At 40.8% G+C, this 23976-nt stretch overlaps 1 protein-coding gene across 1 annotated transcript in view; it reads left to right on the top strand.

Moving 5' to 3' along the window:
* CUL4A (cullin 4A) overlaps positions 1-23976 on the top strand; it is a 67890-nt gene extending 43914 nt beyond the window's left edge. The window contains exons 11-20 of the mRNA XM_084844572.1: positions 1496-1688; positions 3632-3736; positions 8340-8450; positions 8820-8905; positions 10437-10544; positions 11739-11852; positions 19515-19620; positions 20641-20813; positions 21707-21859; positions 22079-23976. Coding sequence (XP_084700698.1) covers positions 1496-1688; positions 3632-3736; positions 8340-8450; positions 8820-8905; positions 10437-10544; positions 11739-11852; positions 19515-19620; positions 20641-20813; positions 21707-21859; positions 22079-22174 — 1245 coding nt within the window. The 3' untranslated portion in view covers positions 22175-23976. The remainder of the gene's footprint in view (positions 1-1495; positions 1689-3631; positions 3737-8339; positions 8451-8819; positions 8906-10436; positions 10545-11738; positions 11853-19514; positions 19621-20640; positions 20814-21706; positions 21860-22078) is intronic.

Genomic DNA, 23976 nt, shown 5'->3' with positions numbered 1-23976 from the left:
GGTCCTAAGTTGTTTAGGGCTCATGCTCAGTAGCAACAGAATGCTGAGTGTTAACTGGAAAAGAAAAATGGAAAGGTTATGGGAGGGCGGGGGGGAGTGGTATGCCCTGCTTCAGCTCCTTTCAGCTTTTAGTATCCTGTACTTAGGCATGGCCAGCTGGCAGGGACCCTAAACAGGAGCATTCCTGCTAGGAGATGAGTATAAACTGCAACATTTTGTTTCAAGTCCCACTTGTAATACTTATTATTCAGTAGCAGAGTCTAGATGATTTATTCCTAGATGTTCTAATTATTTAAGATGCATTTGCGTAACGTGATACATGTGGCCCTTGTGTGCATTTCCCTTCTCATTCAAGAGAATAGAAAGATCTACAAAGCAGGGATTCACCATCTGGGAATTTAAAGGTCTGTAGCAATTAAAGGCCTGTAGCAATTAAAGGTTTGTTTAGAAGTTCTCCAAAGAGTACTGTTATTCTTAATATTCCTTGTACATATTATCACAATTCATATTATTGTTTGTTTACTAATTTATGGCTGTGTTTAGACATAAAGCTAAACCAATGTTTAGCATTACGAGAAGGAGCCTAGCTTCCACCCCATCCCCGCTACCCAGGTTTGTGTGTTTCCCTCTTCTCTGGTGCAGTTGGACAGGAGGAGATTGGAAGTTTCCATTCCTGATTGACCGCAGTTTAGTGTGTTGTTTGTACTGTAAACCTGGGGTTAGCAGCGTGTGGGCTGCGGGCTCAATGGTCTCAAGTGCAGCCCCTGCACTGCCAAAATTCAGTGATGCAGCGGTGGCTAAAGAAACCACTATGGAGACTGTGCCTAATTTCTCTTGTTTTCAAGCTATATATGGCCATTTTGAGTCTCCATAGAAGTTTGTGCTGCACTTTGGTGGCTACTGCTATGCTGCCAAATTTCAGTGGCACAGCAGTGGGAATGCAGTACCCAGCAGGATCCAAGAATAAAAATTGGCCCCCAGACCACCCAAAGTTGTCCACCTTTGCCTTAGATTGTGGTTAATCTTAACTATGGCTAGTGCAAACAAGCCAGCTGATCTGTGCCCACTAACCAGAGTTAAGATTAACCACAATTTAGGGTTTCGATGACATGCTAAACTGCATTTAGTTGGAACCAGAAGCTTCTGATCTCACAGCCGCATCAGAGGAGGGAGGAGTGCATGAGCCCTGGGAGAAAGTAGGCTCATTTTTGTAATGCAAGTCCAAACCAGTCCTATTGTGTATTTATTTATTTAGCATCGCTTGGTAGAAAAGCTTTCATTGGCTGTTCTTAGTCCATTTCAGTGTTTGTTTAATTTTGTTTTAAAATATGATGCCGTTCATATTTTGGTGCCCTTAATGTTTCAGTTGCTTTAAAGCAACTGTGATGAACTATTTTTTATTATCACTAAAACTCTTCAAGAGCGGGGAATATTAGGAGATAAGAGAGGTAAGTACTACTGACATATTTGATTATCAAAAGTGTTTGTTTTGCAGAACTTTGGGACATCAATAGTGGTAAATCCTGAAAAAGACAAGGATATGGTGCAAGAGCTGCTAGATTTTAAGGACAAAGTGGATCATATCATAGAAGTGTGTTTTCAGAAAAATGAGAAATGTATAAACTTGATGAAGGAATCTTTTGAAACATTTATCAACAAAAGGCCAAATAAACCAGCAGAACTGATAGGTATCAATACTTTTCTGTAAAAATATTATTTCTAAACCCCATAGTGATAGGGTTGCATTGCTAAATATGCCAGAGTACAGCAATACAGTATCTGTTCCACACATATATGTACTTCTGTGTGTGTGCTCTGATAAGGAGGTTCACTGCATACTTAGAGGCATATTTGTTTCTGCTATTTGTGCATCTGTGCTTGCTCTTATTCTGACTGACTGCAGTGCCATTTGCTTAGAAAATTACATGGAAATAACAGTGCTGTTATGATGCCATACTATTTAAGGAAACTTAAAAGAGGCAGAGGCAATTTAGGTTGTGCTGCTTGTTATTGGGTATAGTGAGGTGAAAGAGAAAAGGAGAGAACAGAGGCATCGAAATAAGTGGTCCTGAGAGAAGCCAAAAAACATCCCACCACGTACACATCTAAACAACACCATAGCAAACCATAAAGGTTGCCCCATTGACCCCTAGCGCAACGGAGAGACAAGATAGCTTTCTTCTATATATTGACCGGCCATAGTAACATAGAAGGCCAGATAGCTTGCATTCCCAACAGCAGTGGATTTAACTAGAGCTAAAAAAAATGGGGAGAAGAGAGAGGGTTCAGCTGAGGGGAGAAAAGACATACACACACTTTCCTTAAGAATTCTAACATCAGTGTGCATGCTGTGTCTCATTCTGGGCCACCAGTTAATTACCCATTTATGTGACAATTGTTTTTATCATGGTAATAAATTTGCTTAGGGCACAATCCTATGGGGAAAGGTGGCTGCCTCCAAACTCGGAAGCGACTGCATATCCAATGCAGGGCAGGAGATGCGTGGAGGGGATTGTCCCCTCTGCGCTTTAGCTGCCCTGCATTTGTGGCTAGACAGCTGATTTCGGCTGTCTAGCCGTTGGAAGACAGAGTGGGGGAAGTGGCTGCTCGACAACACATAGGATGTGTCGTACCAGCATTTCCGCCTTCCCTGCCCTGGAGCACCCCGTTGTCACCGCTCCATGCTCCTTTTCCAAGCGCGGAGCCATTCTGAGCTGCCTGTGAAGCAGTGCAGGAGGGGTGGAAGGTCGGTTCTCATGGAACCGACGTATCCTGTGGCCGTCCAGCTGCTGACTAGATGGCCATAGGATAGCTCCCTTGTTTGCCCAGTGATACATGCACATGGGGTAAAATCCAACATAAGACCCACTAAAAGCAGACCCATTGAAATAAGTGGGACAAGTTAGTCATAACTAACGTAAGTCTCATTCATTTCAATGGGTCTACTCTAAGTAGCTTATGTCATATCTCCTTATTGTTCTCTCTATTGGCCAGCTGTACATCCATGTATAAATTTCAAACTGTTCATTCTTACTATTTAAACAAGTTAGGTGTATTATATTATTCTATTTCTCTTTTATCTCTTCACCATCACTATTTCTCTTGCTTCTGTCCAAGCTTTGTATTTCTTCTCCATCATCTCTCATATATCTCTGGAGCTCTTTGGCCATAAATATTGGTCATGCTTCCATTAAGTGTTTTTGCAAGCCCATCTTTTTCTTCTAGCTTCTCTCCTCCTTGCATTGAGTTTCTTCTCCCCATGAGTCAAATACTAATTTGAGCTTTTAAAACCCTGTAGACAATGCAATCCTGTACACAGGCTGCATACATGTCATTGAAGTCAATTAAACTGACCTGTCCGTGTGCAGAACCGCAGTTGGAAAACCACCACTGCTGATTTTTAAACTTTGGTTATTAAGTTGGCATTGCTGTCCCGCACCCCGCCACCCCCAAACTTTCTTCAGGTGTCATATCTTTATTAGATTATAAGCTTTTGGCATGGAGTGATTTCTTTCAATGTTTGTAAAGCACCTAACATAGCTTTTGGTGCTTTATAACTAATTTACTATGTGGAAGACCAAATCGCTTATTTCAGGATTAGTTTTAACCTTTTTATTTTTAACATTTTTAGCAAAGCATGTGGACTCAAAGTTAAGAGCTGGCAATAAAGAAGCAACAGATGAAGAATTGGAAAGAATCCTTGACAAAATAATGATAATATTCAGATTTATTCATGGTAAGAAGTCACTTTTTAAGCAACTGTGTAAAGGATGGCATACTTTTCTGCACTACTGAATTTTTAGCCACTATACCGAAGGCATGATATATGTGGCCCATAGAAATTATCAAGTTATGTTTGTGCAAAGGGGCTTGCAGGAAAAGACTTGGAGAGCCAAGTTCTGAATTAACAAAATGCTTGTGGGTTTGATTGTTTTTTTAGTCAAATCTTCATTGTGTTGAAAAGTTTAAATTGTGTAAAACTTTACTGGAAGTCACTGAGTAGCAGGCACGTGGTGTCTCTCAGTGACTTTGTTGCTGAGACTTAATTGAAACAGCGGGCTCAGCAGAGTTTACTTGGGAGGAAACATGCCATGATTCATTCCTCCTGGTCACGTGATTCTTTAGTTAGAAAGATTCTGCCTGCAGATGTCTCACTGCCTGTAAGCTTGACATCCCTACCCATTTGGCCGCTGGGAACAGAGTGAATAAGGATGGTGCTCAACTCCCAGGCCTCACATTTCAAGAGCAATGACTCCCAACACCAGCATTTACAGAAATACCACATCCAGCTGGAGATCGTGTGAAAAAATCTATTTCCCTAAAAGCTTGGGAAATTTCCTTGCCTACACAGTTGTGAACCACCGAGAGAGCTTCAGCTATTAGGCGGTATAGAAATGTAAATAAAACAAATAAATAAATAACCAACCAACCACCACAGCTCTTCAAAGGGGCTCACTGTTCTGCTACTAGACTACTGCCTCCAGAGCAGAGAGCTCTGCTGTTATCTTTTACCATCTTGGGTGCTTCCAGACAAGGCATTTGTAGTGAAATTGCCATGCCCCGTTCACTCACATTTAATGGGGGATCCACATAACACAGCCATTCTCCCATGTTTTTCTAGTGCCCTTCTGTCTTTTTCCTGAAGAAAATCTGTTAAGGAGGGAAAGAGCAGAATAGCAGCACAATTTCTCAGCAGATGTGAACAGGAAAATATGCAATTAGTTTCCAGTGAGAGTTGCCATCCCTGGGGAAGGTGGATGACATGTTGAGGAGTCCCCTCCTTTCTCTGTTGGTTGTAGTTCATTTCCAACATACATGCTTTTCCCAAAAGTGTTTTGCCTTTTATCTGTGTTAATCCTTGTAAATCATTTCCTTACTCTTTTAAAAAAAATTAATGCATTTGGTTGATCAAAAGCAGCTTTGCTTCTGGTTCTTGGCTGTCAACATTAACAGCCCCTTAATTCATTACTTCCTGAACTTGTTAACTCCCAGAATGAGTTGGCCTTAACATCCCTAACAGGCAAAGTAACTAATGACTTCCTATCATTCTATAATGCTCTTTGGTTTTTTTAAAAATAGCTGTTATCTGATCACAACTCCAATGAAACAGAGTTACGAAGTACTATAAAAACTGTTTTCAAAAACACTTGGGGCTACTAGTGCTTAATAATCGGAGGGGGTGGCAGCACCGAGGCTTTCTAACAGCAAGAGGATAAATGCTTCTTGGCTCACCAGTGTCATTAGAAAGCAGCGAGAGATTGTGTCGCTGAGAAGGGGGAATCTACTTCTCTGAAAAGCAGTCCAACCTCTTGCAACTTTCAGAGATTCTGGAGAAGACAGGGAGAGGCAGAAACACTCAGCTTTGAGACTCTTCACACTGTTTTTCAAACCTCTTGGACTGAGTGCTGCAGGAAGTCCTGGTGTCTTGTAACAACAAAGAAATTGCTCCCTTGAACTGCCACTTTCTACCTGCATGGCTCACTCTGCAACTGATCACAGCAATGTACACTGGGAGAGTGGGGAGGGGGCAGCATACATCTCGGTCTTCGTTTTAAAAAAATTAGAACAGCAGAGCCAATCTGATTCAGAGCCTGCAATTGCGATAGAAAGGGAGGAAGAAGAGGAGGTAGAATTGTCCATTTCTCGCCCACACAGCAATGACCGGTTCTAGTGATGTGGACAAATCATAGCAGAATCTATACACAAAAAAGTGCTACACCCTTCAATGCGTGGATAGTCCCTTGCAATTCTGCTTGTAGCTTTCAGCAGAAAAGCAACAATTATAGAGTGCTAGTAGTCTTCCCTTTGGAAGCGGCCTTTGTCAAGAGAGTGGCAAACAGAGGGCTCCTAGGGCTAGTGATCACAAAGCATTGTACAGCTTATGTCATCTTTTTTGCCTTAATGGATTTCCTGCGGAAGAAATGGTGCAAAAACACAGGAGAGTTATGAGTAAAACGCAACAAAGTCTGGAGCCCCCCCCCCCCCCACACACACACACACAACTTCTGCAAATGAGGCAGGGTGATAGCATCATAAAAGCCTTGTCTGGAAAAACCCAGTCTTTCCCATCCTGCCCTGTACCTGGGACAGAGGATTAGTCCCACCTTGCTCTGTAGCTTTTCAAGAAGGCTCCCTGGGCTGCTATTAATTTAATTATTCATTATTTTTAATATTTTGATCTTGCTGTTGCTTAGTGTAGTATTATGAATCTTATTGAATTGTTTTTAGCTGTCAAGGGCTCCTTGGAGGCCTCTCTCAGTCTAATCCAGTAGCCAAGTCCAGACACAGACAAATGGATTATTTTCAAAGCTTTATTCCTCTTTTACAACTTAACAACTCTACTGTTAACAACTAGATATGAGCAGCAGAGTACCTATGCCCTACGTTGGAACAGTTGGTCCCCATTTGAAAGGGAATTACTGGCAGACCCCTGAACTTAAGGACTAGGGAGAGTCCCTCCCCTTTTCCCTTGGATCCTCTGGGTGCAGCCGTTGTTTGCGCGCCAACCGGGCACTACGCCTCCTTTCTGCGCCCTCCATTTGGCGTCGCTCTCTGCGTCGGTGTTGCACGTCCATCAAGTCTGCTTCCCACGCTCTGTCACTCCCAGGACTGCTATCTAAGCTAGGAATGCTGGTGGGAGGAATCTCCGTCAGCTGTTGGCCCTGGGAAAGAGGAGCGTGCTCCTCTCCCAGGAGCGACTCCTCTTCCTCAGAATCAGAACTACTCTGAGATTCTATGGGCTCAGTGTCCACCCTGACATTATTACAGATAGTAAGATAGAGTTTGATGGAGGGGTTGGGGTTTTTTTTTTCTGGTGGTGTTTGTTGTCATTCTTTGTCCTGCTGTGCTGTGAACCACTTTGAGCATAATGTATATAGAAAAGCAGTAGGGAAATAAGGTTATGACAAAGACCACTGACTGTCACTCACATGAAAGCTCACTGGAGAGTAGTTTGCTTCCTTTTAAGGAAAGAGTTATCTCCAACAAGTTGCAAGCAGAATCCTGTTCACACAGGGAGGCTTTCTGGGGACCCTTACCCACTGCAGCCCTTTGAGCCTACCAAAAAGCTGTTTCTGAGAATCCAAGGACCCACCTACATGGAATGGAATGTGGCCTTGGCTGTAGCTGGCACAGAGCATTGGTGGGAATTGGGGAGTCCCTCTCCCTCACCTTTTGGTGACAGATGCGTCTTCCACTGAAAGGTGCTAGAGGCTCTTTGGTTGCAAGCCATAGTGTCTAAATCAAGGGTGAGCAACTTCAGGAGGTCTGGAGGCCATTCCCCCCACCCACAGGACCCCACAAGGGCTGCACCCTCCAGTGGGGCGGGGGGGGGGGATAAAACTAAAAAACAAAATGGCATCCAAACACCCAAAGGGTCAAAATTAGCTTGCTCTGGACACCATTTTGGTTTTTTTTAATGATTTTAAATTTGGGGGGGTCCCCCAAATTTTGGAGGGGTGTACCGTGGGGCTGCAGGGGCCATGTTGCCCATCTCTGGTCTAAAACAGTTATTCTCAGACCACCTAATTCTAGCCTACCTGATAGAATTCATTTTTCTGCATTGATGTGGGTGGATTAACTTTCAGAAGTATACCTAGTATTGGTAGTGGCGCCCCAACAATGGAATGCCAATACTAAGGATTCTCCTGAATGCCTTCCTCCGCAAGGCATGCCTAGCACCAACTTTGCTGTCTTTTAGGTTCCAGGAAAAGCTTTTTTATTTATCCGGGCGTTTTAAAACATTTTGCTGTCTTAAACATTTTAAACGCCTTGATTTTTAATTTTGCTTTTATCTGCTGAGGAGTTTGTATGCTTTTATCATTGGTTTATGTGTTTTAATTTGTGTATATGGTCATGAAACCCTGGATTAAAGGTACTGAATAAATAAATTGTAGGGCCTATATAACCTAAATGTGTTTCAAAGGACCATTTACATGGACACTAAGGAAAGGTTTATAGAAGGCTGGGAAGGTGTACATAAGAATGCATTTCTGGAAAAAGTATTTGGTCCCTTTTATATAAGATAGGAAAGGAAGCACTGTTTGAAGGAAGAGCAAAGTATACGTCTGTGATTGTCACAGTCAGACAGGAAGAGAGCATTTAAAGACATAAACCAAGGCCTGGTGGGAGCTACTTCAAAATATCAGGAAGGGAGAAAAAAGTATTCCAGTACATTTTAAAAATTATTTCAGAGTTTAAAATCATCATATGTACACTTTCCTGCCAAATTTCTTTTTATGATGTTTTTACGTTGTAGTTAAAAAGAAAATAACCTTCAAGTTTCACTGTATGTGCTTTGGTGTGTCTCCTCCCCGTTTCCCTCAATATTATCCATACAGGTAAAGATGTGTTTGAAGCATTTTATAAAAAAGATTTGGCCAAAAGACTGCTAGTTGGAAAAAGTGCTTCAGTAGATGCTGAGAAATCTATGTTATCTAAGCTTAAGCATGGTAAGCATTTGCAAATATTCTTCCTTGAATTCTACATTGAAATCATTAATATCAGGGGTCATAACCTGCAGCCCCCACCCTCAGGGTGCCCTGACCCCACCACTGCCACCGAATTCTCCACCATCTGTACTCTACTCCCTCTCCCAGAGATCCTCATATAGATCACTATTTTCCCATATCTGCTAGGAGAATCTCACTTAAATCTAGAATCTGATAAAAATGCCCATGTTTAAAAAAGAATGTTAAATATTTACATCTTATTGTTTGTTTTTGGATGCTTCTGAAGTGTTTGGTGGCTTCACTGTGTGTCTAAATGGCAGCCAAAATCACTGCATACATGGTATCTCTCTGTTTTTGTTTATATAATAGAATGTGGTGCTGCTTTCACTAGTAAACTGGAAGGAATGTTTAAGGATATGGAACTTTCCAAAGACATTATGGTTCAGTTTAAACAGGTACGTTTTAACTTTGGTTGGGATAGTACAGTGAATTTTCAGCAGCAAAGATATTATCTCAGTAGCAAATGCTCTGTTTTTATGCCAGGCTGCATTTCCTTTTCCACAGCAAAATGGATGGGGCTTCCTCAGTATATAGGCAGAAAAACAACAACCAGGCAACACACACACACAGCAAAACACACACCAAAAACAAAAAATCCAGGAAAATATACATGATCAAAGCACACACCATACCCAAACAGATGAACAATTTGGGTAACGCGCAGTACTCACCAAGACAAAACAAGCAAAAAGTGGGCAAAACACACTCCCCCAGGCAAAACATCCCACCCACCCCCCAGTGCAAAACGCCTAGCCCTACAGGTTACTTTTCTGCAGCTTGCCTTTCTTTTTTCTGAGAGTGTCTCAAATGCAGTGCTGGGCTGCAGCTGCCCACCATTTTCATTTTCTAAGAATCCCTTTTGGTTCATGTGGGACCCAGAGGCATTCTTGGAAGTAAAGATGGTGCTCAAGGTTGGCGCATCACTTTGCAGTGTGCCAGCCTCCTAGGTTTTTTAAAAATCATTTAAAAATTCTAAAAATCAGGAGGGACAGGGAGCCTGGTGGGTCTCAAGGGTACCATGTTGAGGACTGCAGTGCTATAAAATACTCCGCTTTAGCTTTAGCAACCCTCTAGCACTATATCTTACTAGGATAGGCATGGGAGGGAGGTGTCCTTTATCCCGTCCCCACTGCTAAAATTCACTCCACAGCAAGAGGCCTGAATGGCAGTTGAGGCTCCTGTTCTAGGTTGCCTGGAGCCATGTGGCAGGTCCCATTTCTCTTGACTAACAGCCATTGATAGACATATCCTCCGTTAATTAGTCTAATCGTCTTTTATTGTTAGTAGATTATGTGCAAAGAAAGTACACAACACATAATCAACGTATGTGATGTGCTGCCACAAGACGTTGCCAGTCAGTTGCATTCATCTTAACTGGGACAAGGATATTCTGATTTATTAACAGGGTTTTGAAATGCTGTTACTGGTGGTTCTCTTAGAAAATGTTGTATAGATATATTACATTCTTTGATTTTGAAATAAATGCAAAGATTATAATTCTGGGAGTAAGTTCTTGAACAGTCAATTCAGAATTATTTTGGAATGTTGTTCTTCAGTATGTTCTTCAGTAGATGAAAATGCAAAACTGGGTAGCAGAGAGTACTTCCCCCTGCTGTGATGGGGGAGCAGTGAGGCTCCCAGAAAGTTCTGGGCATCCAGTGTGGCTCCCCAAGCTTGTGAAGTTGCCCATCCCTGCCTTAAACAACGGCATGTGCCACTGGATTTGATGGTTGTTAAATACTAGTTGATGTATTTCACCCAGTTGCTTTTTTAGATTATTGATTTTGCTATAACTATTACATAGAAATTGATTCACTAGATAAAATTGATCTTTATGTAGAAAATAACTATCAGTTGTATTATGATTTTATTTTTAACTTTACATATTAGCATCATTTCAAATCCATTTGTTTCTTTATATCTTAGTATATGCAGAATCAAAGTGACCCAGGCAATATAGATTTGACAGTAAATATACTTACTATGGGATACTGGCCAACTTATATGCCTATGGATGTCCTTTTACCTCCAGAGGTAAGTGTTCAAGAAGACCTAAAATGTTGGGACCCCTCAAGCTACGGTTCTGCAGTCCCACATATGCAAGCCAGAGCACTGCATATCTTGGTGATTTTCAGAAGTGTTTCACCCCTTTGATAACTTCTTCAGCCTTGCAAGCATGTCCTAAGGGACAGGCACTTTCCCATAAAGGTTTAGTTTTATTTGCTGAATGAAGACTGTGCCGTCTGTAGATGTCATTCGGTCCCACCTCATAGAACTGACTCAGTAGTGCAGCAGATACATATGGTAATTCTTTCCAGGAATGTGGGACTTAAGATTTCAGATGGAGGGGATGCATACTTGAATGTACTCCCATGTCAGAAACTCCCTGTATGTGGAAAGCTATTGAATTAGGGAGAAACCCTTTTTGAAACATGAAGCTTTTTGCCACAGGGAAGTATGCAAACATCCAGTCTCCCCACGATACATGCACACAGACGTTGTGCAGTCTGAAGTGATACACCACCAGAGAACTCTGGTTATAGGACAGTCTCAAAGAGAAATAAATAAATACACTCATCCCAGAGAGTAATGTGTAGTGTGTATTTTTGCTGAATCTGCTCTGCATGAAGTATAGAGTTCCTTTGACCAAATATGTCTCTTCACTATACTTAATTCGCTTCTCTTCACCCAGTAGAACCCATTCGTATCTGATCTGGAGAATGTTTCAGGCCAAATTAAAAAACCTGGATTACCTGTATAAGTAAAGGCAATGTATCTGTACTCTTTCCAAACTCAGACAGAAACTCGAGACCTCCTGTGGTCTTATTTATTCATTTATTTATTTCATTTTTGTACTGCCCAATAACCAAAGCTCTCTGGGCAGTTCACAAAATTAAAACCACAAAAATACAACAGAAAATACAATATAAAAGGACAGAGTATTGAATCCAGCTCAAATCCTACAATGTGAACAATAATGCAAATTGTACAGATTTGCATTCTGCTTATTGGTTACAATGCAGTGTTTGGTTGCCTAGTTTGCTTGTTGAGAAACTACTTTACCAGAGCAACACTACTTCTAAATACTACTTGTATGTAGCTTTTAGGCCATATAGATTTTAGCATAAAGGTGCTGAGAGGCTGGGAAAAGCCTAAGCCTTAGATTGATGTGAGTGTCTGTGCATTTGATGGTATTTATTTCTCTCTCCTTTCCTTATATTATTACAGATGGTTAAACTTCAAGAAGTATTTAAAACATTTTATCTTGGAAAGCACAGTGGTCGAAAACTTCAGTGGCAGACTAGTTTAGGACATGCTGTCCTGAAAGCGGAGTTTAAAGAGGTGTGCTTAATATTTGCTACATTTAGATTATTTTTGAAAAGATGTAGTCTAGTGATTTAGCTACCACCTTGGAATAGAAAGGTTTATGTTTAGACAGAAAAAAGTCCTACAATTCTCAATATTCCTCTGCCAGCCATGCTAGCTGGGGAATGCTAGAAGTTGTAGGATTTTTCTCTCTAAACATGCATAGGATTGTACCCTAAACTATGTAACTTGCTAGATTTTCAAACTACTTACCTAATTAGACAAGTTGATAACTTCTGTCATTGTACGGAGGAGTCCCTTTCCTACACGGAATTTTTGAAAAGCTAAAATATCTTTCAGAAAAGACCATAAAACAATTCAAATATAGATATTCATATTCCATAATAGATAGCCAGTATATCTATCTAGATAAACCATATAAACTTGTTCATTGCCTTACATACAAGGAATTCACTCTCCTGGGGACCAAAAGGATTTTCTGGTGTTGACTTGTCAGTAAACTCCTGCACCACAATCTGCAAAGTACACACTTTCATAGGTGGGCAATGATTATAAAATTGGGCTCAAAAAGGCCATGTGCTGAAACTGCAGAAAGCTAGTCACCAGCTATGTGATAAGTATCAGGCATGCTTTAGGCGTCATTCTATGAGATTATTTACCAGTCCAAATTATGGAGATTATACTGTAGACTCTGACTTCAGTGCTGCTGTTGAAGTAAAAATCTACTAGCAGAGTCTTCATGAAGAATAACCTGGTTCAAGTGATACTCCTCCTTATGTTTTGCCTATGCATAGCGGTGGAATGAGATTGTGCCTGTTTGCCCATGGGCTTGCCCATTTTGCTTGTGCATTGGAGTAACACTTGAATGGAGTATAGACATGTAACCTTCAATGTGTGGAAGTCCAAATCTTGCAATCCATTCATAGATTTGGGAAGAAATCAGCCATGTGATGTGGGCCTACATGCGTTGGATTTTATTTATGTACATTGTATTCAAATATTATACCATGCATAGATGTCCAGGATCTTGCTCCTGCCCTGTGCATATAGGGAGCAGGTAAAGGAGAGTATTATCTGAACTGGATCAATATCCTCTGGGATTCTGTTTATAAATTGGAGTGGAAAATAATTTTGGAAATGGGGGTGGAGGATTTTGGAAATCCCCAAGCCAAATTTTACCTTTGTTCCTAATGCCAGCCCTCTCATCTGTATCAGTGTCCCTCCTTTCCCATACTTACTGACTTGTTGGGGCTACGGGAAGAGGGAAAGTAGCACTTAAAGCTAAAGCTAAAGGCCGCTTCTAATATGTACTTGTATTATATGCTGTTTCTGCTGACCTGAACTTTGTTTCTTCTCAATAGGAATAAAAAAACATAGTTCCCAGAGTTAAGCTGAGGGCTGTTTCCAAACTAGTTTCTATATGAATTTGGAATCTCTATTTTACACAGTTACAGGGCAATCCTATACATGTCCACTCAGAAGTGAGTTCCATGGGGTTTACTCCCAGGTACAAGGGCCTAGGATTGCAGCCTAAGAGCAGAAAAAGCTCAAGACATCTGTATGAAAGTGAATGGAGCAGAACTGGATCTGCATTCAGTTGAACACTGGCTTGGCAACTTAACTAGCTTTATGCTTGGTGCAACATGAGGTATATTTTGTATAGGATATCTTTATCTGGAAATATACAATGGCCAACAACAGGAAGTGAACAAGGGGAACATTTTTAAACACTTCAGGAATTCTCCAAAAAGGCTGGGAAAAGCCCAGCCCATTCCAAGTCGATATGGGTGGATTTACATAACCAGAAATCTGAAAATTGTATTCCATTAGCTCACTGCCTAAAGTAGCAGTGTGGCCCTCCAGATGTTTTGGCTTACAGTTCTCATCAGCTCTAGCCGGCATAACCAGTGGTAAGGGATGATGGGACTTATAAGCTGAAACACCTAGAGGGCCACAAGCACGTGCACTGAAGACCAGTGAGTCCACAGAGTGCAAGTCACAGCAGAAATAGTTAAATTCTTATTCATAGCTCAGGCAATGTTTCAGTGTATAGATAGTATTTGCTACTACGTGCAGACCTACCACAACAGTCATTGACCTGGTTTGCACGTAACACCGGTTCATGGGTTGTTTAACCCATGAAATTGGTAGGGCCATGCTGGAGCAAGCAATTGTGCTGTCTCCCAGGTGCTTGCTGCTTTCACTTTGCATCCGCTTTCATCAACTACCCAGGAATGCCCTGTTCCTGAGGTGTTTGATGCGATCTGCAGATGCAGAACTCTGGGTTGTTGAAGGACAAAGAACCCAGAGTTTTAACCCAACAACAAACCATGTTTCAAACTCTGGGTTGTTTGTTCATCAGCAGCCCAGATTTTGGGGTTTGCACATTGCATCAAACAACCCAGGGTTGTTGATGAAACTGGATGCAAAACGCAAGAAGCAAGAAGGTGGGAGGCAGAGCATTTGCTTGATCCTGCGCAGCTCCAGCAACCCATGTTTAAACAATCCACAGGTTGTTGTTACGTGCAAACTGAGCCACTTCCTGTCCGTTCTGTCCGCTCAAGCACACCACATAGGAAAAAAGTTCTGAAGCAAGGTATGCTCTCATCACCAATTAGTCTTGCTGAATAGGACCAATTGGTTGGACCTTGCTTGTTGGCAAGCCATCACCACATTTAACTGGCAATAATACATGTATTATTATGATGTTATGTATTATAACATCAACTCCCAAGTTAGCCATCTAGGAGAAAACAGGGATCTTGCTGAATTGAAGTATAAACACAGTGAGGTTACAAGCTGTTTATGTTCTTTAAAGAGTGGATGGAAAGAACTCTTGATGTTTTTAAAACAAGATATAGTTCAACATGATGAATAACTTACATTGCAAATGTATGCAATATTACAAAAGTATAAAATAACTGAAATACTAATATAGCTTTCCATTTATCTTTACTTGGTATTTTAGATCAGTAACTGCATTTGAAAGACATCTAAACTTTTAGTCTTAAAGATTCACATAGCAATAAGATGACTGGGAAATTGTAGCTTCAAAAAAGCTTTTGGGGATCCTGAATTATTTATTTCCTTTCTGTAGTCTATTTTACTTCTGTTATACTGTGACCAGAGAATTGCATGAACAAAAGCGGCTTTCTCAGGTTTGATGTGATCAAATAATTCTGTGTTTAAAACTGAACATTTTTTAGTATAAGTATGCTTTTTGTCCGAGTCCTACAGTCTCATACATCAGTGACAAACCACTCAGATCAGTGGAGAAGTCTTAAGTCTGTAGGTTTAAAACGATCTCTCCCACAAACAGGGGCCTAGAATGGTGTGAGGGATTTATCAAGAAAGGGGAAAAGGCAGCTCATCCCTCTATTTATCTTCAAACCCCCACTAGCAGCAGTATCTTCTCTGTGGACTGTAGAACCTAATTACCAATTTGGATTTGGAATATGCCGCTCTAGCAGATATGACATTCACTCTGTGTTTATGCAACAAATGTGTATGCAAAAATGGTCCCAGCAAAGATTACAAGTTATGTATCTTAAAAACTGCTTATTTCTAGTGTGGTTTTAGGGTGTGGTCACTCGTTCTTGCCACATGGGCTTACTTCACAAGAGCATTTGAGCCTCTGAATTCTGAGGAAGAATGCCACCCTTATGTTTGTTGTTGTTGTTCAGTCGTTAAGTCGTGTCCGACTCTTCGTGACCCCATGGACCATAGCACGCCAGGCCTTCCTGTCCTCCGCTCTCTCCCGGAGTGTGCTCAACTTCATATTCATTGCATCGGTGATGCTATCTAGCCATCTCATCCTCTGCCGTCCCCTTCTCCTTTTGCCTTCAGTCTTTCCCAGCATCAGGGTCTTTTCCAGTGACTTTTCTCTTCGCATTAGGTGGCCAAAATATTGGAGCTTCAGTATCTGTCCTTCCAATGAGCACTCAGGGTTGATTTTCTTTAGGATTGACTGATTTGATCTCCTTGCAGTCCAGGGGACTCGTAAGGGTCTTCTCCAGCACCACAGTTCGAAAGCATCAATTCTTCGGCGCTCAGCCTTCCTTATAGTCCAGCGCTCACAGCCATACGTTACTACTGGGAAAACCATAGCTTTGATTAGACGGACTTTGGCAGCAAGGTGATGTTTCTGCTTCTTACTATGCTGTCTAGGTTTGCCATAGCTTTCCTCCCAAGGAGCAAGCATCTTTTAATTTCATGGCTGCAATCACCATCTGCGGTGATCTTGGAGTCCAAGAAAGTAAAATCTGTCACTGCTTCCATTTCTTCCCCTTCTATATGCCAGGAAGTGATGGGGCCAGATGCCATGATCTTAGTTTTTTAAATGTTGAGTTTCAAACCAGCTTTGGCCCTCTCCACTTTCACCCTCAACAAGAGGCTCTTTAGATCTTCTTCGCTTTCTGCCATTAGGGTGGTATCGTCTGCGTATCTGAGGTTGTTGATAATTCTCCCGGCAATCTTAATTCCGAGCTGTGATTCATCCAACCTGACGATTCTCATGATGTATTCTGCATATAAGTTAAATAAGCAGGGCGACAATATGCAGCCTTGTCGTACTCCTTTCCCAATTTGGAACCAATTGGTTGTTCCATGTCTGGTTCTTACTGTTGCTTCTTGACTCTCGTACAGGTTTCTCAGGAGACAGGTAAGGTGGTCTGGTACTCCCATCTCTTTCAGAATTTGCCACAGTTTATTGTGATCCACACAATCAAAGGCTTTAGCGTAGTCAATGAAGCAGAAGTAGACGTTTTTCTGGAATTCTCTTGCTTTCTCCATGATCCAGCGAATGTTGGCGATTTGATCTCTGGTTCCTCTGCCCCTTCGAAACCCATCTTCTGGTAGTTCTCGGTTCACATACTGCTGAAGCCTAGCTTGTAGGATTTTGAGCATCACCTTGCTGGCATGTGAAATGAGCACAATTGTACGGTAGTTTGAACACTCTTTGGCGTTGCCCTTCTTTGGAATTGGAATGTAAACTGACCTTTTCCAGTCTTGTGGCCATTGCTGAGTGTTCCAAATATGTTGGCATATTGAGTGCAGCACTTTAACAGCATCATCTTTTAGGATTTTAAATAGCTCAGCTGGAAGACTGTCATCTCCGCTAGCTTTGTTGTTAGTAATGCTTCCTAAGGCCCACTTGACTTCACCTTCTAGGATGTCCAGCTCAAGATCAATGACCGCACTATCATGCACTATCACTATGATCAATGATAGCACTATCATGGCTATCAGGGACATTAAGATCTTTCCTTTATAGTTCTTCTGCGTATTCTTTCCACTTCGTCTTAACATCTGTTTCTGTTATGTCCCTGCCTTTTTTGTCCTTTATCATGCCCGTCTTTGCACAAAACGTTCCCTTGATATCTCCGATTTTCTTGAAGAGATCTCTAGTCTTTCCCATTCTGTTGTTTTCCTTGATTTCTTTGCATTGTTCATTTAAGAAGGCCTTCTTGTCTCTCTTGCTATTCTCTGGAACTCTGCATTCAGTTGGATATATCTTCCCCTTTCTCCCTTGCTTTTCACTTCCCTTCTTTCCTCAGCTACTTGTAAAGCCTCATCAGACAGCCACTTGGCTTTCTTGCATTTCTTTTTCTTCGGAATGGATTGAGTTGCTACCTCCTGAACAATGTTACGGACCTCTGTCCATAGTTCCTCAGGCACTCTGTCTATCAGGTCTAATCCCTTAAATCTATTCCTCACCTCTACTGTATATTCATCAGGGATATGATTTAGGTCATACCTGAATGGTTTAGTGGTTTTCCCTATGTTCTTCAATTTAAGCCAGAATTTTGCAACAAGAAGCTCATGATCTGAGCCACAGTCAGCTCCAGGTCTTGTTTTTACTGACTGTATAGAGCTTCTCCATCTTTGGCTGCAAAGGACATAATCAATCTGATTTCGATATTGACCATCTGGTGATGTCCATGTGTAGAGTCACCTCTTGTGCTGTTGGAAAAGAGTGTTTGCTATGATCAGCGTGTTCTCTTGGCAAAACTCTATTAGCCTTTGTCCTGCTTCATTTTGTACACCAAGGCCATGCTTGCCTGTTATCCCGGTGATTTCTTGACTTCCTACTTTAGCATTCCAAGCCTCTATGATGAAAAGTACATCTTTTTTTGGTGTTAGTTCTAGAAGGTGTTGTAGGTCTTCATAGAACCAATCAACCTCAGCTTCTTCGGCCTCAGTGGTTGGGGCATAGACTTGAATTACTGTGATGTTGAATGGTTTGCCTTGGATTCGTACTGAGATTATTCTATCGTTTTTGAGATTGTACCCCAGTACTGCTTTTCCCACCCTTTTGTTGACTATGAGTGCTACTCCATTTCTTCTAAGGGATTCTTGCCCACAGTAGTAGATATGATGGTCACCTGAATTAAATTCGCCCATGCCTGTCCATTTTAGTTCGCTGATTCCCAAGATGTCGATGTTCAATCTTGCCATCTCATGTTTGACCACCTCCAGCTTACCTTGATTCATTGATCTGACATTCCAGGTTCCTAAACAATATTGTTCTTTACAGCATCGGATTTTCTTTTCACCACCAGACACATCCACAGCTGAGTGTCCTTTCAGCTTTGGCCCAGCCGCTTCACTCTTTCTGGCGCTACTTGGAAATTCCCTCTGCTCTTCCCCAGTAGTATATTGGACACCTTCCGACCTGAGGGCTCATCTTCCGGCGTCATCTCTTTTAGCCTTGTGATACGTTCCATGGGGTTTTCTTGGCAAGAATACTGGAGTGGGTTGCCATTTCCTTCTCCAGTGGACCACATTTTGTCAGAACTCTCTGCCATGACCTGTCCGTCTTGGGTGGCCCTGCACAGCATAGCTTATGGCTTCACTGAGTTACGTAAGCCCCTTTGCCACAAGGCAGTGATCCATGAAGGGGACCCTTATGTTTACCATTTCAGAAATGGTAATATGAATTTATTTTAAACAATCAGAATTTGAAGGAGTTAAATTTAGCCCCAGTTTGAGCCTTATTTATTTATTTATTTAAAAGTATTTTTACCCTGCCCTTCAGCTGAAAAGGCTTAGAGATCAATACAAAACAAGACAAGAAAGCCCCTGACCTCAGCCTTACAATCTAAACACATGACACAAAAGGAAAAGAGAAAGAGGGAAAAAGGCAACAGTTCTTAATAAGACCTTCATTACTAAGTAGAACTGTGGCCTAAATCTGAAGTATAATTAGCGGAAGTAACTGCGGCACTAGTGGAACTCCGCTGCCTTTTCCTGATGCACAAGCAGTTGCACAGGTGCTAGCAGACCACTTAGTAAGTTCAAGATCTGCAAGCAGTTGCGCAAGCAGAAATTTGGTTGGATTCTCCCCTTGCACGTAGTTTAGAACTTGGTTTCCACTAGCACAGCATCATTTGTGCTAGCAGAATGACACAACTGGATACAACCCTGTGTCTTGCTTGAGCTTTAAGTCTCCCCCCCCCATTTCTTTAGCATTGTATGTGAAGATATAACACTGATGCTATAGTATCCTCTTAAATTCACTTATTCTATCTCACTGCAGATTGTTAGATATCTTGTATGTGTCACATGGCTTTTGGTTCTTGGCACAGCATAGAGGAGAACAAGATTATCACAGTCAAGCAAATGTGTATGTTTGTGTATATATGCATATATTGTATTGTGGTGTTTTTGCCATTTTAGGGGAAGAAGGAATTTCAGGTATCACTTTTTCAAACATTAGTGCTTCTAATGTTCAATGAAGAAGATGAATTCAGTTTTGAAGAAATTAAAATGGCCACTCTTATAGGTATGTAGGAGTTTGTGAGTACACACGTGTGTCTCGTGGCTTTGAAAGTATGACCCTGACATGAATGTATCCCTAGTTGGAGCGGTGCAGCATTGCACCGAGGCATTTCCTTCCTTCCTTCCGTCCTTCCTTCCTTCCTCTCTTCTTTTCTAGCCTTAACTGCAGAAGAGAACAGGGGCAGGGGGAGGCACTTGCAGCCATGGTAGGGTTGCTGTGTTTCCCTAAGTGAAGGAATGCAGCAAAATGCTATGGTAGTTGCACTTGTGTCTCTTCTTTCTTCTGGCCTTAAAAGCCAGAAGCACAGCACTATGGCAGAAGACAGAAGCAGTTTGTAACCTAGCTATTCACTCTGGATATTGTTAGCCTGTCCTAAGTGAGTAAGGGCACAATCCTGTTGATTCCATCCTCAGTGATCAGAAGTCCTGAGGCATCCAAGCATCCAATGCAGGGCAGCAGGAGCAGCACAGGTGATCTTCGCATCCCCATCCTCCTGCCCTGCAGATTTTGCTAGTTGGGCTTTTAACTCATCTAGCAAGGTCACTTTGGAGGGGGAGGGAAGGAAGCTAGAAGAGGCTCAGGATAAGTCGTATCCTAGCCTCTCTGGTCTCCTCCCCTTCCTGCCAACCAGAATGCTCCATTTTCCCCATCTCCAAGGTTAAGTTTCTGATGAGGCAGCAAGTGCGGTTCTCCCATGCTGGCTGCAAGAGGGCAGGGGAGAAGGTTGGATCCCTGGCTCCTTCTTCCAAGGTTGAAATGCTGTCTCTGGCCTTGGAAGGATTTTACAAACAATCCTGTGGTCCCTGGGATGCTGTCCCAGGGATCATAGGATTGTTCTATGATTGATGACAAAATTTTGGGCCTGAACTGGAACAATCTCTACTTGGCCCCATCTCGACAGTGTATGCCTGGTAGTTATATAATACTTCTCTCAGCCTGTGCTTTTTATTTGTATTCTCCTATGATCATTAATAATCATAAATGTATTTCCACTGTGTTTCGCTGTTTTACCTTTTTTTGCAGAGGACAGTGAATTAAAAAGAACCTTGCAGTCTTTAGCCTGTGGTAAAGCAAGAGTACTGAATAAAAGTCCAAGAAGCAAGGATGTAGAAGATGGTGACAAATTCACCTTTAATGGTGATTTCAAGCATAAGTTGTTCAGAATAAAAATCAATCAAATCCAGATGAAGGAAACCGTATGTATTAAATACTGACCTCTCCTTGACATACTCTTTGTATAGGGCTAAGGTGGCTTGCTTATCAGTGTCTCTTGGCTGAGTTGAAATTGTGGTGTTTCAGTTTTCAAACAGAATTTCCACCTTTTGTGAATGAAGAAGTATTTCTCCTACAAACTGTGTTACATCACACTTAAACCACAATGGTGATTTGTAGGATAAATATTTCTTCATAAAACATGGAAATTCTGCTTGAAAATTGAAACAGTACAGTTTCAACTTAAGACAGTTACTACAATGGATGTCCAACATGCTGTATTCACAACAGATATATCCCAAGGAACAATAAGAATGCAGTAATGCACAGAGACATTTAGGGTTCCATCAAACAGATACTACAGGCAAAGCCAGCACTTTTAAAATTCTAAATATGGGGGTCTAACTTTTCCGTAACAGTGGACTCCTCCAGCATGTGAATAGTACTCCTGATTTCTACCTTTTTGATGCAACCAGGCACCCTTTTTTGCACCTTAGTACATTTTTGTTTCTCTGGATACATTTGTCATGAATGCAGCATGTTGGACATCTGTTATCTAAAATCTCATCTTTACACTTCTTAAAATGTAATTTGGCTCATAGTATGTCTACTTCATATGGATCAGCTCTGCTGTTATGCAGCTGCTATGAAATATTTACACAGTGTCTAAACGTTGTCAGGATAACTCAGTTTATACAAGATGAAATTGCCACCTTGTGACTTTTCCATGTGATTTTTGCTTTGGAGGATCAAGTCCTTTGGCCATATACAGCCGTATTATAACTAACCAACAGCAAGGTGTGTGTATATGTGTATGAGCACAAGCACACGTGTGAGAGAGAAAGAGGGATGCAGATCTTCTGTTCTTGCTCTTTAGGTCGAGGAACAAGTCAGCACAACTGAAAGGGTGTTTCAGGATAGACAGTATCAGATTGATGCTGCCATAGTACGAATAATGAAGATGAGGAAGACACTTGGTCATAATCTTCTTGTTTCAGAGTTATATAATCAGCTAAAATTTCCAGTAAAGGTGAGTGAAATATTAATATTTTTACCTTCCCTCCCCTCAAAGAAAAACAATAAATAAAGCCATATTTAATAGAAATTGGGTTACACAGCCATGGTAGAGTTTCTATGGTCACAGAATAATTATGGTATCATTTTCAGAGATTTGCTGTATGTATATTGTATTTTCTTTTCTTTGTCCTTGCATTGCTAAACACAATGCTAATGTATTCTCTTTTTACAGCCTGGAGATTTGAAAAAGCGGATCGAATCTCTCATAGACAGAGACTATATGGAAAGAGACAAAGATAACCCTAATCAATATCACTATGTTGCATGATAAGGAAGAAACTTTTTATTTAAAAAAAGGACACTAATTTCCCAACAGTGGATACCTGTGTTGTTCCTAAACCGTACTTTTAGCAGATTTGGGAATGATGTTGGTTAATCAGCTGCATGCCCTGCTGATACTTGAAACATCCTTGACCAGAGTTTGTGGCAGTATTCAAAGACGTGTTTCTTTTTAGATCTGCTTCCTGATTACTTTGGGAATTCTGTTCAATTTTTTTTTGGAGTTCAATGTAACAGTCCTCTATGATGTAATTCTTTGGCCTGAAGAAATTAGGGTGGTTGTGTGTGTTTGCATATCATAAAGAATCTTTATGCTGCATTCTTTAACTTCAAGGATTATATGAATTTCCTTTTAAAACTCTGTTGTAGAACAATCAGTGGTCTTTGAGTACACTGAATTTTTAACTATGCAAACAAATTTTAGTATTTCTATTTGATTTTTTTATTTCACATCTTTCTAAACTTTATCCCTGTTTAGATAGATCAAGTGCCAAGAGGATGACTGCATATAAACTCTACTAGCTGAGCTTTCTAATTAGCTCAAGATATTCATTGGTAACTTTTTTTGCCTTCTTGGCTACATGAGAGTGAATCAAATAAGCACTTTCTTAGTCCAGAATATTTGTTTGTAAGCTTTCATGTAACACTACAGGATAATCTAGTTTTACACTAAGAATTGCACAAGGGCAGTTAATGTAGCATAAACATAGAACATTTAAAAGTATTTTTAAAGGCTTTATAGCCCTGTTGTGAGGATATAAGGGGCAATCCAGTCCTTCTCCATATCTCTTATATTTGCAGAACTATGCATATGAGAGAAGATTCCTACTGCTTTCCTCCTATATGCCCAGAACTGTGCATGCATGTGCAGAGGACTGGATTGTTCCCATCATGTTTGTCCTGACAGATTTTGAAAGTATCTTGTTTCATATTGTTTATATGGAAGTTGACTGAAATTTAGAGAAAGAAAAGTATGTAAACTGATGATTGTAACTGCTGGTTTTGCAGGATATGCAAAAGAGTATATGTTTAAAAGACACCAAAGGAGCTTTTGACCTTTGAGTGATTACTGTTAGTAATATCTTTATTACAATGCTTTGCATAAAATTAGTACATTGATTAATTATATAAATTCCCTCATACTATTCTGACATCTGCAAATTAAAATCCCTGCATTACTGTCAATAAGGGTTGCATTCATTGAATTTTCTTTGTGTTTTACTGTTGTATTACAAAACCTAAATCTAAGCAAATATAAAAAACCTATTCAATACAGATTTATTTTAACTTTTAATATCTGAGTTTTAGTTAAAACAAATCTTATACATATTAACTTCTTACCCACTGTATGAATATAACCATCTATTTTCTGTCTGCAGTAGAGTGGCCTGTTGTCTTTCTATCTAATATTAGTAAAACTGCCTTGATAATATTAACCTTTATTTGTTAAATGTAAAAACGATATACAGCTTATATTTACAGAAGTGTGTAAAAAGGGGGGAGCTTTCATGAAGCTTTGTATGGGGCATAAGTTTAGTGTTTTTACATTTTACAAAGTACATCCTCATTTTTCTTTTCCTTGGCTCTGCTACTGCTTTATTTCCTGCAACTACGTGGTTGTTCAGATTTTATGTTTACACAGAAGGCTGTTAACAAAGATGTGGGAAACACTTCCGGGCTGCAATAAACGTAGTTACAAAATATTTAGAGCATGGAAAGCAATATAAAAGAACGTTAGGAACATAGTAGGGACCCAGGTTTACTAATCCGAACTACTGCTTTGTTTATTGA

Source organism: Heloderma suspectum, chromosome 3 (assembly GCF_057233095.1).
Source record: "Heloderma suspectum isolate Gila_16-S chromosome 3, 16-S_ref, whole genome shotgun sequence".
NCBI classification, from domain to species: Eukaryota; Metazoa; Chordata; class Lepidosauria; order Squamata; family Helodermatidae; genus Heloderma; species Heloderma suspectum.
The sequence above is the reverse complement of the archived record's forward strand: the minus strand, read 5'-3'. Positions and strand labels throughout refer to the sequence as shown.